Raw genomic sequence first — 18,391 nt, forward strand, 5'->3', positions numbered from 1 at the left:
TCACAGCATAATATTTTTATAATAAGCTTGAATATCACAGCATAATATTTTTATAATAAGCATGAATATCACAGATTATTATTATAATAAGCATGAATATCACAACATAATATTTTTATAATAAGCTTGAATATCACAGTATAATATTTTTATAATAAGCTTGAATATCACAACATAATATTTTTATAATAAGCTTGAATATCACAACATAATATTTTTATAAGATTGAAATGGGTAAATATTATGCACATTTTGTTGCAGTTTCACACTTAGCCTCTATGTCCTTATAGTGGTTGCATGTACATTGACACATTTCAGTATATTAATCCTCATTTTGATGTGGATAAGGTTTGACACATTTCAGTAATTTAATCCTCATTTTGATGTGGATAAGGTTTGACACATTTCAGTAATTTAATCCTCATTTTGATGTGGATAAGGTTTGACACATTTCAGTAATTTAATCCTCATTTTGATGTGGATAAGGTTTGACACATTTCAGTAATTTAATCCTCATTTTGATGTGGATAAGGTTCCCTTTCAAAGAACTATCACTCGTCATTAGGAGTCAAAACTTTGAAGAGTTAAGTGACAGAGAATGACAAAATTTGTGTGATTTTTCATCTGGTCAGGCAATGTTACCATTGCCACAGGTTACTGCTATTTTCAAGCCTGAAGCCATCTTGGTAAATTCTGAAAGGAAAGGAAAGGGAAGATGCCAGCAGACATTTATGTAAGAATGATTGATAACTTACATTCAGAATGTGTACATTATGCATATTTGCCAATTTCCATCAATTTTCAAACAAAGCATGCTGTTGTAATCTACTTAAAAAGCAGATCATGTTGAGAGAACAGCTGATTAGTCGAAATCTAGTTTGGGGTAATGACCTAGAAATGTTCCAATAAGCCAATCTGCTATTTTCCTTGTTATGGCACTGTCGTGAAGCTCTCTAAAATGGAGGTTTGATAAAAATGATCATTTAGAAATTGAGACATTTGTAATTCTTTTGTCAAATACAAGTCACTGACATTTTTCTTGTGAAAGATAATTACATATTTATATATAATTATCATGTCTTTACTTGGGTTTGATAATATATTAGTTAAATCCCAGTCTTAAAAATACTGATAATATGGGGCAAGTGTAATAGTGATTGACCCAATAAAAATCATAAAATGCTGACATTCTCTTTCTCTCAACTTTTGCAATATCTGACTCATAAAAGATGTGTATAGCTCATTGAAAAGGAAAATTGTGACATTCAGATTACTGTAAATGTGATTTCACTGTATATATTCCCACTGAGTTACAAACACCGTCTCTCATTGATCCTTATGTAAGTAGTTATGTATTAGACTATACTATTTTCATCGTTTTCACCCATTTTAAATATCAAACTTGCATCAGGTACCTGTGACTGCTCCGGTAGCCTATTGGTTAGAGCGCCTGCCTCGGATGCGTGAGGTCACAGGTTCGATTCCTGGCCAGTTCATACCAAAGACTTACTAAAATGGTGCTAACAGCTGCCTCACTTGGTGCTCAGCATTAAGAAGTTACTGTTAGGACCGGTCTGCCTGGTGTCTGGATAATGAGACTGGGTGGGACATCTTGCTCTTGCTACATGTCTGTAACATGATGCCCCAGTGCTAGGCATCATTATAAACTGCCACACTGCAGACATCATAGTGATATGACTGAAAAATTGTTGAAGTTACATTAAAAATCTACACACACACACACTTAGGTACCTGTGATTCTTTAGTAATAGCATATGGTGTGTAGTGAAGAAGTGTATTGTGTTGAGTATAATGAGCACAGAGAAGAGTTAGTCTTGCAACTCACTTGTCCCAAGGAGGAGTACTTGGGGAAAATGTTTTCCAGGGCCCTGTATTACTACATATATGTACTGGACTGATGTTTTGTTTACTCCCTCTCCCTTCCCCTCCCCTCCCCAACACACATACACACCTTCATTAACTCATTACATTTTTTTATCCTTTGCACCATGTCACTGTTTAGTTCATTACCTTACCCACAGTACCATTTTGTAATGAAGGATGGCTGTATAAGGAATCTCTCAGACCAATAGCAGTCAAATTTTGTTTTCTTCTTTTTTCAGATGGGGTTGTTGTCAAACACCGAGTCAAATTTGCACTACAAGAATGAGGCCAAAATTGATGATGCCATTAAGTAAGGATGACATTGGTCAACTGAATTATCTTGGTTTATGACAAGAAAAGTACACAACCCTGATGACATTACATATTTTCAATTATATTTTTTTATATAAACCACATGTAATGTATGTATAGGGAGCAATAGCACATCAGCACAATGATGGCTATATAATGCCATTTAAATCAATAACTCCTCAAGATTCTTTTCATTTTTGCCTGAAATGGGGGTAGGAAATGCATTTTTGTGGTATTTTTAAATACATCTGCTTCCAAGAAATTTTCGTTTAGCCAAATGTCTTGGTTTATTACACATTTCACTAGTGCAAGTACAGAAGGGTAAAAACAAATTTTGCATAGTGGACCCATGATTTTTGTGCCCCTGCTATGTTTTTCTCCAAATCTGAAACATATCCTGCTATTGTAAAGGTTCACCTGTCTGCGTGCAGTTCAGATTATTCATAATGTCTGAATTTTGAAGATTTCTTACTCCAAAGTCAAAATCCGATTGCATTCCATTGCTTCAATCCTCAGTTTGTGGGAGTCATAATTATTAATTGCATGATCAAACTTGATTTCTCTATAAAAATACTGGTACTCCTTTAATTTATTTACATCCCAGGAGTACTATTATTTTATCTGCTGTAGATCTCAGGATAAGAAGTCTAAAGTCTGAAAACTGGTTAAATTTTGGCCTAAAACAATCTTTGTCTCAAAAATTTGTTTTTTCCAACTGTATTTTGTGATGCGAGAAGAAAGTCTACAATATTTGGTATCATCTTAGGACCATGTCTGTCTACTTTTCCGCAGTACTACCTGCCTTAATGTATCATAAATGATGATGATACAGACCTTGGAAATAGGGTGCAACCTTTTGATCTGTAAATGTGGTAGGAGAGATGGTAATGAGTTAAAAGATAAGTTCTAAAAGTTTAAAGATAATTTTTTTAAACAACCTTAGTAAATAAGTAAAATAATGGTCTGATGTCATAGAATAATGTTAGAAGCATTAGTTCAGTGTTTGAACCAATATATGTCAATTTTGAACCTGCAGAAATATGGCAGCTATGATTAAATCATTGTATGGATTTTATATGAAATTGACAAACTTTGCACTTCAGTTTAGTTTTTGTAACGTTTGAAAGACTTAATTGATTGAAATGAATTTTGGTATGTGGTTTTATATTAAGAATACCTATCATAAATTTAATTTGACCCAATTCCCACAAACTTTTGTGGAGTTAGGACCTTCTTGACTTTGAACTTTGCCCTTACATTTCATTTTTGCTTTAGAACTTTTTTAGTTTTGAGTCTTAGGTAAGGTTTGATTTTATATCAGTTTATTGTTGAATGTTTGGAGTTTTGATTTCTGGTTGATGTAAAACTTTCTCCTGCAGTTGCATCACTTTGGTAGGGTATCAGTGGCATTGGAACATACTTGTGGTTGAAATAAAAGCTGTGTGGACATAAAACTTTAAACTTCGAATGCATTTGGTATCTGCAGCTACTTATATTTTTCCTGCAGAATATAGTAAACTTAAATTAATTTTAACTTAAATTAATAGTCACCTTTGTATTTGTTTAATTGAAATGCAGTTCTGATTTTCAAAATGGTTCAGTGGATTGCATACTGGACCATTGAACTAAAAGGCTACACGTTAGAATCCTGACATTGGATCAGACTGGGTTTGCTAATTTATTGGGCAAGGCACTTTACCCCAGTAAACTTAACTTCCATGTGTTACTGTGCCATAAAGCACTGAAGCAGACTGGTCTGAGATTTTGATTTGCTGTAAAACACAAAACCAAATCAGTCTGATACTCAAGGTGAAATCATGAAAATGTTACAGTATTTCAATTCAAAATTAGTGAAAAATAAGGGTTTTACCCAGTTTTTGCCTGATTTCTTAAAAGTCAAATGGAATTTAAAACAGTCACATCACTGATGCTTTAGGAAACTTGTTTTATTTCTTTACCTCATGTTATTTTCTTATTTTAGGAAACTTGAATGGCAGTTGAAAGTTCAAAATTTCAAACTGTCAGAAGAAAAAAAAGTTGTAGCTGAAATAGACAAGCTGAAAAGATCAAAGAAACATTTGACGTAAGTTATTAAACATTTGACAAACGTTATGAAATGTAGCCCAGTTATGTTACATATCAGTTACCATGGCTGTTTAGTGCTATCTTACATGACAGTAACCATTACTAGTTAGTGTTAAGCCTTTTTAAAGTGTGTAAGCAGAAAATTAAATTTGTAGTCAGAATTTACTTAAATTTGATGTACAGTCAAACCTGTACTGGCCAAACTCTCCTTGGTGCACAGGTGACCTCAAAATGCAGGTTCACCTTTCAAACTTTGTTCTTGAAGAAATAATATGCATCAAATACCATTATTATTATTATTATTATTATTATTATTATTTCAGGCAATTGGCATACTATCCTAGTTAAAGAAATCACTGTACAAAAATGTATAATTTATAAATTCTAGAAAAATGGGCTTTCATTCATAGATTTCTTTAATCTTTCCCTCTGTCTAGATTTTGTGTATGTTTTTGCTTATATATGCAGTGTATTGCAGTTTAAACCCAAGTCAGTTACTATGGACAAATTCTTACAGTGTCAAGTCAATGATTTGTTTTCAAATAATCATGACAGTTTAACTAAGTAATACATATACATTTCCATTAAGAACAATATATTTCTTTGTCATTGTTTAATATATTCACTGAATCAATGTCAGTGAGTTAAAATATTGTTCAAAAAAGTAAATTTCTTTCCATTGCCTCTCTAAAAGACAAAGGCTTCTTGATAGGAACCAAGAGTTGCCTTAATTGTATCACTCTACCCTCACATCAACAAATTTTTGGACACCAAACAAAAATAAACAAAAATATCACCACTTAATTTGCGCAGTGGCCCCCCTTTTGAATGGCCCACCTGACCAGTGGAACCCACTTCTTACGACCAGAATCCCTTGGCACCAAAGAGTTTGTGTTCCACAGTACCCATTAAGAATGGCCACCCCTCTAACGTAACCAGTGGTCAGCACATTAGTACAAAAATGTAAAAATGTTCCCCTCACAAGCAGACACTTTATTTCAAACGTGTCAAAAACCAATAATTCATATCGTAAGGTAAGTAGTCAGATTATCTCTACCATCGATACCAATGTCAGGTTTGCATTATTGAAAGAAGTGTTCGCTAAATTACATGTAACACTAAGATTAATATTATGTCATTATCTATAAAAGCCAACATTTACAGGAAATGTGACCAGCAATATTGTTCTTCACTTTGATGATTACAACCGGATGTAACTGTCAGGATCATAACATGGTCAGCATAGGCTAAATATAGATTTTGTGGATTAATACACTGAGAGAAATTAACCATGAACAAAGCAAGGTACCAGACAGAGATTGAAAATCTGATTTTTCAGCAGCAGTAGGAAAATGGAGGAAATTGAAATAGAATTATGTACGTACCAAGATTAAAATGACATTTTTGAATGGTTTTGCAATGTGCATGACAACAATACCAACTTGCATATCACGATTACGTCAAGCACAAGAACTATTAATGTATACTCAGTTGAAATAAGTTTATTCTTAAGACAAGAAGAACCTTTTAATAATTAATGTTAGTTTTAAATGAATATATTAAGTGGAAGATATTAAATGCTTTGAAGTTTGTTGCTTTCATACTACGTACATTACATATACTGTAATACAATACATTCCAATTTCGATCTAGTTGTTTATTGTGTGAAAAATATTTTACATATAAAGAAAGGAATATTCCAACACCTTTTATGTAAGCATTTTCAAAACATGTTAAATTTGAAGATAAAAGTTCCTTCTTTTTTGTTGGATAAATAGAAAAAGGAAATGAGATGTTAAGTTAAGGACTGCTGATCTCAAAAGAAGCAATCCCTCAAGTTTTGATGCTTGGAATTTAAATTTGACCCATTTCTGACACATGGTAATTCCATCCACTGCATTTTTATGATGTACTTTGATTTCGGTTGAAGCATCAGTCTTAATTATCCCTGCGTTCTCCTACAGGTAATTTCCTACTGAGTGTGCTGTCCATAAAAATATTACTATATGTGCCAGTGATCAACATTTGCTACACTACTGTTTACACCATATCATTCAATATTGTCACACCTTTGTAAAGTCACTATGTACTGGGTAGAGCTAACAGCTAAATATGTCACATTTAGGCATGTATAATTGCCTTGGATATGAACCTGGGCTGAGTCATGCCCAGTCACCGCTATGACCATTACAAAGGACTGTTATAATCATGTCTGCCATATTTTTAGACAGTGGTGGGGTTGGGGTTGGAGACTCAAAACATATTTTGAGGTGCCATGGGGGGAGGGGGGTCAGTGCACATGACCTCCAAAATAGCAAAATTGTCTAACTGAGAATAAATTATCCTTCATAGAATAAATTATCAATCACAATAAATTGTCAGGAATATATAGGGTTTTTCGAAAATTACTGGAAATTCAAATTTGTTGAAAAAAGAAACATTATTTTTCTTTGAAACATTTAATCCACTTACAGATAAAACTAGTTGGTAGACTAATACCATCATTTCAAAAATTTAGTTTTGCCGGGCTCTGCTCACATTGCAGATGGCTCAACTTCTAAATCTAATACAGTTATGTTATTAGGTGCTGGAGTCCAGAGATTTACCCTGGCAACTTTGCCACAAGCACCAGCCTGTATTCAGTAAATCAATCAATGTTTTTGAAGTAAAAAATAAAAAATCCTATCATATTTTTGTGGAAAACTCCTGTACTTGAAAAAGTAATGAACAAACTGTTAAGATATGAACCACACCTTTACAGTGTTCTGAATACTGAAATAATTGTGTTTTGTGTTTTATATAGGGAGTGAAATATTAGTTCAAAGAAACATTGCCACTTATTATGAACTGGCCAGTAGTCTTTAATAAAATGGTTTAAACATTCCCACTGAAGGCAGTAATGTGTAGTAATTTGTTCTTAAATATGCACTTTCATTTATCTTAAACAAATAGGGTATATCCACTTATATGCAAATTAGCCTAATGGACTTAATAGTTAGTAGTTCCCCAGCCTTATCACTATTGACAATATAGAGGACTGTTACAGTTTAGCAAGACCCCAACCAAATAATCACTATGGACTCTTACAGTTAGCAGGACTCCAACCAAATCATCACTATGGACATTATAATGGACTGTTACAGTTAGCAAGACCCCAACCAAATCATCACTATAGACATTATAATGGACTGTTACAGTTAGCAAGACCCTAACCAGATCACTATTGACATTATAATGGACTGTTACAGTTAGCAGGACCCTAACCAAATCATCACTATAGACATTATAATGGACTGTTACAGTTAGCAAGACCCTAACCAGATCACTATTGACATTATAATGGATTACAGTTAGCAGGACCCTAACCAGATCATCACTATGGACATTATAATGGACTGTTACAGTTAGCAGGACCCTAACCAGATCACTATGGACATTATAATGGACTGTTACAGTTAGCAGGACCCCAACCAAGTCATCACTATGGACATTATAAATAACTTAGTTTGCAGAACCACAACCCAATCATATCAGGACCTCAACTTAATCACTGTAGACCTTACAGAGGACTATTATTGTTAGCAGGACTCCATCCTAATCAGCATTTTTAAAAAAGACTGTCCTACAATGCACCTAGTAGGTGTTACTTACAGTTGCTACAAAGGACATGATTTTTCTTATTTTGAATCTCAGCCAGAAACTTAGTTTAATTTACCATCTTCCTGAATGGAATAAACCGGTGTGTCGACTAAATGACATAATCCAATTGATTGCTTCTTGATGAAAGTCATCTTCAGTTTAGGATATGCTGAAAATAATATATTTGCAAGGCATTAAAAACTAGTGTTGTTTATGTATGAACGGATTAAAACCTCAGTATATCTACAATCATTAAAATAAAACATGCCGAATATTTTGTGTCTTCTTTTTAGACAAAATTGTACAATTTTGCATGAATTATAATAACGTTCTTTAAAGTAAGATCTACCTATAATTCTCCAAAAGGTATTTCAGTCCAAGAGAAAGTTGTAACGGTGATGAGAAAGTTGTAACGGTGATGAGAAAGTTGTAACGGTGATGATAATTTAAGTAGGTATTGATAACCATGACAGTTGTAACTAGATTTCTATCATAGTGAAAATTGGACTTGACTCAGATAATAGCTGTTATGATTTTGCAATGTCAACTAGTTTGTTATGGTAATAAAAGTCAACTAGGTTGGTATGGTCATGATAATAGGTTGTTATGGTCATGAAATGTTGCTAGATTGTTATGGTCATGAAAAGTCAACTAGGTTGGTATGGTCATGAAAAGTTAGCTAGGTTGTTATGGTCATGAAAAGTCAACTGGGTTGGTATGGTCATGAAAAGTTACTAGGTTGTTATGGTCATGAAAAGTTACTAGGTTGTTATGGTCATGAAAAGTCAACTGGGTTGGTATGGTCATGAAAAGTTAGCTAGGTTGTTATGGTCATGAAAAGTTACTAGGTTGTTATGGTCATGAAACATTGCTAGGTTGTTATGGTTATGAAAAGTCAACTGGGTTGGTATGGTCATGAAAAGTTAGCTAGGTTGTTATGGTCATGAAAAGTTACTAGGTTGTTATGGTCATGAAACATTGCTAGGTTGTTATGGTCATGAAAATTCAACTAGGTTGGTATGGTCATGAAAAGTCAGCTAGGTTGGTATGGTCATGGTAAGTTAATATGTTATAGTCATGAAAATCAACTGGGTTGTTATGGTCATGAAAAGTTAACTAGTTTGTTATGGTAATAAAAAGTCAACTAGGTTGGTATGGTCATGATAAGTTAATAGGTTTTTATGGTCATGAAATGTTGCTAGGTTGTTATGGTCATGAAAATTCAACTGGGTTGGTATGGTCATGAAAATTCAGCAAGGTTGGTCTGGTCATGGTAAGTTAATAGGTTGTTATAGTCATGAAAATCAACTGGGTTGTTATGGTCATGAAAAGTTAACTAGGTTGGTATTGTCATGACAAGTCAACTAGGTTGTTATGGTCATGAAATGTCATGGTAATAAAAAGTCAACTAGGATGTAGTGGTCATGAAATGTCAATCATGAAAATTGTAACTTAGTTGTATCAATCATTAATTTTTTTAACTAGGTTGTTATGGTCATGAGAAGTCAACTAGGTTGTTATGGTCATGAAAAGACAGCTAGGTTGGTATGGTCATGAATAGTTAACTAGGTTGGTATGGTCATGACAAGTCAACTAGGTTGTTATGGTCATGAAAAGTCAATCATGAAAATAGTAACTTAGTTGTGTCAATCATTAATTTTTTTAACTAGGTTGGTATGGTCATGATAAGTTAACTAGGTTGGTATGGTCATGACAAGTTAACTAGGTTGGTATGGTCATGAATAGTTAACTAGGTTGGTATTGTCATGAAAAGTTAACTAGGTTGGTATGGTCATGACAAGTTAACTACGTTGGTATGGTCATGATAAGTTAACTAGGTTGGTATGGTCATGATAAGTTAACTAGGTTGGTATGGTCATGACAAGTTAACTAGGTTGTTATGGTCATGACAAGTCAACTAGATTGGTATGGTCATGAAAAGTCAGTTATGAAAAGTTTATCTTGGTTGTGTTAATCATGAAACATTTTAACTAGGTTGTTATGGACATGAATAGTTAACTAGGTTGGTATTGTCATGAAAAGTTAACTACGTTGTTATGGTCATGAAACGTTGCTAGGTTGTTATGGTCATGAAAATTCAACTGGATTGGTATGGTCATGAAAAGTTAACTAGGTTGGTATGGTCATGAAAAGTCAACTAGGTTGTTATGGTCATGGAAAGTTAACTGGGTTGTTATGTTCATGAAAAGTTAACTAGGTTGCTATGGTAATGAAAAGTTAACTAGGTTGTTATGGTAATGAAAAGTCAACTGGGTTATGTTCATGAAAAGTTAACAAGGTTGTTATGGTCATGAAAAGTTAGCTAGGCTGTTATCTTCAGGAAAATATAACTGGTTTTGATGGTCATAAAATATGTACACCATACAAAAGTCACTATTATTCAGTAATTTGGAAACATTGCTCTTTCCTACAGTTTGTAGATTTTGGTTTAGATAAAATTTTTGTTGCTTTGTCATTATTTAGCATATAATACTCGATATTCATGACTTGAACTCTGCCATTTCTGTTTGCAAATGAGACTTCATCCTTGCAGCATAAATACACTTCATATTTTAATGAACTGTAATTAGAATAAGAATTGTATCCCCTTTCAGGCAATACTTTGCTCAGAAGAAAGAAATTGATGAGATGAGAGATCGTCAAAGAAGAATGAGAGAAGAGCGAGAGGTAAACATCATATGTGTGTCATCATATCCTCAAATCATTTATTGGAATATTGTATGTGTGTCATCATGTCCTTCGATCATTTGTTGGAATATTGTATGTGTGTCATCATGGCCTCAAATCATTTGTTGGAATATTGTACGTGTTATCATTTCTTCAAATCATTTGTTGTCCTCAGATCATTTATTGGAATATTGTATGTGTGTCATCATGTCCTTCGATCATTTGTTGGAATATTGTACGTGTGTTATCATGGCTTCAAATCATTTTTTGTCCTCAGATCATTTATTGGAATATTTTATGCTTGTCATCATGTCCTCAAATCATTTGTTTGAATATTGTATGTGTGTTATCATGGCCTCAAATCATTTGTTGGAATATTGTATGTGTGTTATTATGGCTTCAAATCATTTATTGGAATATTGTATGTGTGTCATCATGTCCCCAAATCATATGTTTGAATATATTTTTATATTTCATCATGTCCTCAAATCATAATTTTTGGAATAATTTTAAAGATAATTTGGAGCCTGTGACCTTGTATGTGCATATACAGTTATGCTTCAATGAATTTTCATCATTGTTGCTAACATTTTATTTGAAATTGCAATTCTATTTAGTAATAGCAGTTTTGCATGCAGTTAAGTGTTCAGAATGTTTTGTTCATTTCTAGTTGTAAGAATTCAGTTGCTAAAATCTCAGAAATAACAAACAGAATGATGAATTTTTTTTAATTCAAAAATCTTTCATTTGTTTTCAGTATTACTTCAAAAACTTATCAAATTTGAAAAGTAAAGAAGAGGATGTCAAGAAATCCAACTTTGACAGGAAAGAAAAGGCACTAACATTAAAGAAAGGTACAAAGTAGAAACATGTTTGTATTCAAAAGAACACCAGCTCTTCATCACTACAGTTAAACAAGACCAAACCATGTAATTTATTTATCTTTTTTCTCATGACTAGTCATATGATTTTGTTAATGCAGAATTTCTTTCACATAAATATATTTAGAACACAGGCAAACTGCCAACCAAGCAACCTATCCATGTAGCTGTCTATAAGCCAGTTAAATCTGACAGCTTTTAATCCATGCCATCTTTCTGTAGTTTTAGCTTATTATAAACTTGCTTTACATGCATTTGCATACAGTCACAAACATGCATAATATTATAAACCAGATTTACATACAGTCACAGACATGCAAAATATTATTAACCTGATTTACTTAGTCACAGACATGCAAAATAGTATAAACGTGATTTGCATGTAGTCAGAGACGTGACAGATGTTAGAAACTTAATTTACATGCAGTCACAGACATGCAAAATATCATAAACTTCAATTACTTACAGTCATAGACATTCAGAATATTATAAACCTGATTTACTTGCAGTCACAGACATGCAAAATATTATATTATAAACTTCATTTACGTGCAGTCACAGACATTTAAGATCCCTGCACTACAGACAAGTTCTTTGAGTTGGACATCCTTGAAAAATTCGTACATTTGAAGCTTTCCATGAAAACTCTGAATTTGTAAAACAAGTTCATTTTATCCTTTGAAAAGTCATTGTATTTGTTGATAAAACTCTTTGAATTTTGCCTGAGATAATACAAAACATTGCATAAAATGTATATTTTAAATTCAGAAATTTGGTATTTCACATATTATTTACAACAGTAATAAATAAATCGAGAGAAATTGGTGGATCAAATAATGCACAACATGAAAGGTTACAATATGGAGTCGTATCATTTTGCTTTTTGTTTTGTTTCTTTATTTGTAGCTGTTTATACAAATAAATTTAATTTCCATAGGAACAAATTCTTCTTGAAAACCTTTTTAAGTTTTTCAAATCTCTTTGAAAGAACTCCTGTATGGTTTTATGAACTTATATATATATATATATTCAGTATGGATGGAGAAGTGACTGAATTCCTCAAATATCCCTTTTTTGTTTCACCTTTTCATGAAATTTAAAAACAAAATATGCCAGAGTTAAATCTGAATCCACATGTGCACAAAAAACCTGCCATGAAAGCTTTAGTACAGTCTCACAACCAGTGTATGAGGAGAAGCAGTGAATGTAATAAGACAACTATTCAATATATTATTCTTATCAGCCAGGTTTTTTGTGTCCTTATTCATGGTTGGCTGTTCAGAGATGGAAATGTAGCAAGAAGGGAAAGGCAGTAACAGAATATGATGCTTTTAATAGATAATTAATCATGATAAAGAACTGAACATCTTAAAGAGATTGGGTGCATTTTATCTCTTAGATGTTTTTATACACACACATTTACATATTTATTGTTGCTAGCAAGACATGTAGCCATGTTTGTGCTTACTTTATGTGCCTTGTTTTCACATATATGCTTATTATCCATATTTGTCGGTATCCTGCTTATGTTGGCTGTGTTTGTTTATGTTGACAGTATTCTGTTTGTTGACTGTATTCAGTTTGTGTTAACAGTATTCTGTGTGTTTATTGTTTATGTTTATATTCATTATGTTTGTGTTTACAATATTCTGTTTATGTTTACTGTGTTATGTTTGTGTTTACAGTATTCTGTTTATGTTTACATTATTCTGTTTGTTTACAGTATTTAGTTTATTTTGACATTTTTCTGTTTACAGTATTTTCTTTGTGTTTACAGTATTCAGTTTATTTTGACATTATTCTGTTTACAGTAATCTCATCGTGTTTAGAGTTTTCATTTTATGTTGACATTTTTCTGTTCACATTATTCTCTGTGTTTACAGCATCCTGTTTATATTGACATTTTGTTTACAGTATTCTGCTTATGTTGACAGTATTCCTGTTTATGTTGACAGAAATAGATGAGCTTTATGAAAAAAAGAGGAAAATTATAGCAGACTTCAGAAAGGAAGAGACCGAATATAACAGATTGAAGCAGGGCCTTAGAATTCGACAGAGGCGTGAACGAGTGGAAGAGAGAAAAGCATTGGAAGAAGCCTTCCAGAAGGAAATGCAAGTTAAAAATACTTTTTATAATATTATATGGGCTAATGTAGGAATGCACAGATTGGATATTTACATTGACTGTACAGACTGCTCCGGTGGCCTAGTGGTTAGAGCATCCACCTCGGATGTGGGAGGTCGTGGTTCAATCCCTGGCCGAGTCATACCAAAGACTTAGCAAAAATGGTACTAACAGCTGCCTCGCTTGGAGCTTAGCATTAAGAGGTTAGTGTTAGGACTGGTCGGCCTCGTGTCAGGATAATGTGACTGGGTGGGACATCATACTACATGTCTGCGGCATGATGCCCCAGTGCTAGACATCATTATAAACTGCCACACTGCAGACATCGTAACAATATGACTGAAAAATTGTTAAAGCTGCGTTAAAAATCCAAAACACATCACATCACATTGACTGTACAAGCTAATGCAGGAATGCACATTTGTATTAACTGTATGGGATAATGTAAGTATGTACCGAGCAGATTTTTTGCATTGACTGTCAGGGCTAAGATAGGAATGCGCAGCTGAGATTTTTGCGTAGACTATGGATTAATGCAGAACACATAAGTAAGAGTTTTGTGTAGATCATAAGGGCTAATGTAGGAATGAACATGATCTGATATTTTGGTAGGTTGTTAGCTGACACTGGCTGTATTTGTTATTAATCTTAAGTCCTTTCAACTTGTTAGAATTTTAATTTTATGAGACTTGTCAGTGTTGACACATTGGTCATAAATTTTTCTATCTTATCAAGTTAAATAACAAAAATTTGTTTTTATACCATTCTTGCTTGCAAGAATAAAAATAAAAAAGTATTTGCCTTAAAGCCTTCTCATATGCAGTTTCAAGGAACTTTCATTAGATCACATAAAAACATAAAATTTATAACAGTGAAATGAGAGAATTAATCTTTGAGACAAATGACATTGTAAAAAGAATAATATTTGTTCTTTTGAATAAAAATGCTTGGGAATATTTGTTTTTTTTTAGTGAGGAATACCAAGCTCAGAAAGAACCATTTGAAGATGAGAAGAATCTATGCAACACACTGATCAATTATCTGCAGAGATTTTCAACTGGAACAGCAGATGAATGTCTTATAAGTCCACGCGATGAGACAACTCCAGAGTCATCACAGCCTAATTGTAGTGTATATGTTTTTGTTTAAAGCACTGCCTAATTGTAGTATATTCATTTCAACATAAAGCACAGTCTGTTTGTAGTGTATAAAGCACTGTGTTTCAACATAAAGCACAGTCTAATTGTAGTGTATTTTTTTGGATATAAAGCAGTCTAATTCTAGTGTATTCGTTTTTACATAAAGAACAGCATAATTGTAGTGTATTCATTTTTACATAAAGCACAGTCTAAACATAGTGTATTCATTTTAACATAAAGCACAGCCTAATTGTAGTGTATTTGTTTTTACATAAAGCTCAGCCTAATTGTAGTGTATTCATTTTTACATCAAGCACAGTCTAATAATAGTGTATTAATTTTTACTTAAAGCACAGTCTAATTGTAGTGTATTCATTTTTACTTTTTACTTCAAAGCACAGCTTAATTGCAGTGTATTTGTTTTTACATAAAGCACAGCCTAATTGTAGGGTATTATTTTCAACCTAAAGCACAGCCTAAATGTAGTGTATTCTTTTCAACATAAAGCACTGGCTAATTGTAGTGTATTCATTTTTAGATCAAGCACAGCCTAATTATAGTGTATTCGTTTACATAAAGCAGTCTAATTATAGTTCATTAGCTTTTACATAATGCACAGCCTAATTGTAGTGTATTCCTTTTTACTTTTTACTTCAAGCACAGCCTAATTGCAGTGTATTCATTTTTACATAAAGCAGTCTAATTGTAGTGTATTTGTTTTTACATAAAGCACAGCCTAATTGTAGTGTATTCTTTTCAACATAAAGCACTGGCTAATTGTAGTGTATTCATTTTTACAATCAAGCAGTCTAATTATAGTGTTTTACCGTTTTTACCCAACTATAAACTGCATAATCGCAGATCTACCATTATAGATCTCCATCAGATGTGCACCTGCAAGTCATAAAAGCATTGAGAAAGTGTTTGAACATGAGAATTTGTTTTAACCAATCAGAAATAATGTTGGTAGTTAAAAGTCAAGCTCAGAGATTTATTATGTTGATCCCTGGGTCTGTATTTTTGGATTAAAGTTTAAAGTAAGCATCATAGAGCATGATTTAGAATGTTATAATGGAATGTTATGACTGAATGTTTAGATGGAAGAGCTGATACTAGTGCTGTTAAGATTTAAATGTTTATTATGTATGGGTAAATATGTTTTTCATTTTATTGTATCTTTTAATTGCATCAGAAATAACAATATCATTATTCAGCACTCCTTTACTCTAAGACCCTTTATTATGAGGTTCATTTTATAAGGCAGGTATTATCGTGTGGCTCATTTGATATAGTAGTAAAATTGTATGTATAGTGAAAAACTTGTTTTGATGTCTGACGAGGAAAGCTGCTTGCTCTGTTTACAACGATTAATACATTGAATAGGAATTTAATTCTCTGTCTTTTCAAAAAAAAGTTATTTGTCACATTTTTTACACATAATGTTTGTCATAACATTTTTATGTCACACTGCAACATAGCACATTACAGTTTATGGTCATAATGTTACAACACCATAGTCTGCAATCATAATGTTACAACACCACAGTTTGCAATCATAATGTTACAACACCATAGTCTGCAATCATAATGTTACAACACCACAGTTTGCAATCATAATGTTACAACACCATAGTCTGCAATTATTATGTTACAACACCACAGTTTGCAATCATAATGTTACAACACCACAGTTTGCAATCGTAATGTTACAACACCACAGTTTGCAATCGTAATGTTACAACACCACAGTTTGCAATTATTATGTTACAACACCACAGTTTGCAATCATAATGTTACAACACCACAGTTTGCAATCGTAATGTTACAACACCACAGTTTGCAATCATAATGTTACAACACCACAGTTTGCAATCATAATGTTACAACACCATAGTCTGCAATTATTATGTTACAACACCACAGTTTGCAATCATAATGTTACAACACCACAGTTTGCAATCGTAATGTTACAACACCACAGTTTGCAATCATAATGTTACAACACCACAGTTTGCAATCATAATGTTACAACACCACAGTTTGCAATCATAATGTTACAACACCATAGTCTGCAATTATTATGTTACAACACCACAGTTTGCAATCATAATGTTACAACACCACAGTTTGCAATCGTAATGTTACAACACCACAGTTTGCAATCGTAATGTTACAACACCACAGTTTGCAATCGTAATGTTACAACACCACAGTTTGCAATCATAATGTTACATCAAAAAGTTGTTCATTATGACATAAAACAACACAGTTTAAAATCATAATGTTACATTATAAACGTTTTGTCTTGCTGACACAACACCATACTGTTTACAGTTATAAAGCTACATCATAAAGATTGTGACAACAGACTGTACACTCATACTGTTACATAATAAAAGTTAATATCACATTGTGACATAAAATTACACTGTTTTAAGCTATAATGTTACATCTGAAAAGTTCTATGGCACATTGATGTAACACCATATGAGGTCTGACAAATCTTGTGACTGGGGCCCTTGGGCTACCGGAATGCTGGGTCAGGGCTACTATAAATTGAAATTGGGGAAATTTGTAGACTCCATGCTTGATGTCATGAGATATTATTATAAAAGTTGTATTCACATTGACATGCGACACCACACTGTTAAATATAATAATGTCACATGATTAATCTAATTTGCCAAACCATTGACTGTCATGATGATGTCACCATACAGTAGAGCACTTGATAAGATTTTACGTTACTGGGTATTCCACTTCCCTGTATGAAACTAATTGGTTTTCAAAATTTGTGGACAGATTGAGTCTTAATCATCAAGATGTTTATCATACCTTGAATGCATTAAACATCTTTATAACCAAGACTAATTCAAGATGTTTATCACCTTGAATGCATTAAACATCTTTATAACCAAGACTTATTCAAGATATATGCATTCAGATTTGCTGATTAGGCAAGTTTTCTGCATGATTGAATACCTTTCGTTGAAAATTTCCACGGAACATATGGAACTTTTCCAATTAATATCAATTAAATGTGCCATAATACAATACTGATTAGTGGCAGGAGAAATATACGGACAACTTTGGACTGAATGTTTAGAATTAGACATTTTGCATTCTTTGGATTAAAAATTCTGTGTGCATTTTAAATCAGTTTATTAATAAAAATTACACATACATTACTCTTGTTTATGTGGTTCAAAGTACTGACATAACAATGCAGTATTTGACGGGATTCATCACACTGACAGCACTGCAATATCTGATACATGGGGCACATCACTGTAACAACAATGCAACATCTGATACTTGTGGTCCATCACACTGACAACACTGCCCATCTGATGCAAGTACATCATGCTGACAACATCAGATAACACTGTGATAACACTGCAACATCTGATAAATTAAGTACATCACACTGGAACATTTGATTCATGGGTATGTCACCATGACAATACTGCAACAGCTGATACATGGGGTACAGAAGAACACTGAGATAACACTGATACATAGGGTACAGAAGAACACTGAGATAACACTGATACATAGGGTACAGAAGAACACTGAGATAACACTGATACGTAGGGAACAGAAGAACACTGAGATAACACTGATACATAGGGTACAGA

The 18,391-nt window shown here is 33.0% G+C and overlaps 1 protein-coding gene across 2 annotated transcripts in view; it reads left to right on the forward strand.

Annotated features, from left to right (window-relative positions):
• LOC149783160 (uncharacterized) overlaps positions 1 to 18,391 on the forward strand; it is a 90,940-nt gene that overhangs the window by 48,911 nt on the left and 23,638 nt on the right. For both annotated transcript variants that reach the window (XR_016413561.1, XM_089931399.1), the window contains exons 4-9: positions 2,124 to 2,194; positions 4,178 to 4,279; positions 10,536 to 10,608; positions 11,366 to 11,462; positions 13,445 to 13,605; positions 14,590 to 14,740. Coding sequence is in view for 1 of the 2 variants with exons in the window: in XM_089931399.1 (XP_089787525.1) it covers positions 2,124 to 2,194; positions 4,178 to 4,279; positions 10,536 to 10,608; positions 11,366 to 11,462; positions 13,445 to 13,605; positions 14,590 to 14,740 (655 nt within the window). In the remaining variant the exon portion in view is untranslated. The remainder of the gene's footprint in view (positions 1 to 2,123; positions 2,195 to 4,177; positions 4,280 to 10,535; positions 10,609 to 11,365; positions 11,463 to 13,444; positions 13,606 to 14,589; positions 14,741 to 18,391) is intronic.

The sequence above is a fragment of the Sinohyriopsis cumingii genome, chromosome 14 (genome assembly GCF_028554795.1).
Source record: "Sinohyriopsis cumingii isolate HCF-2022 chromosome 14, ASM2855479v2, whole genome shotgun sequence".
Taxonomy (NCBI): Eukaryota; Metazoa; Mollusca; class Bivalvia; order Unionida; family Unionidae; genus Sinohyriopsis; species Sinohyriopsis cumingii.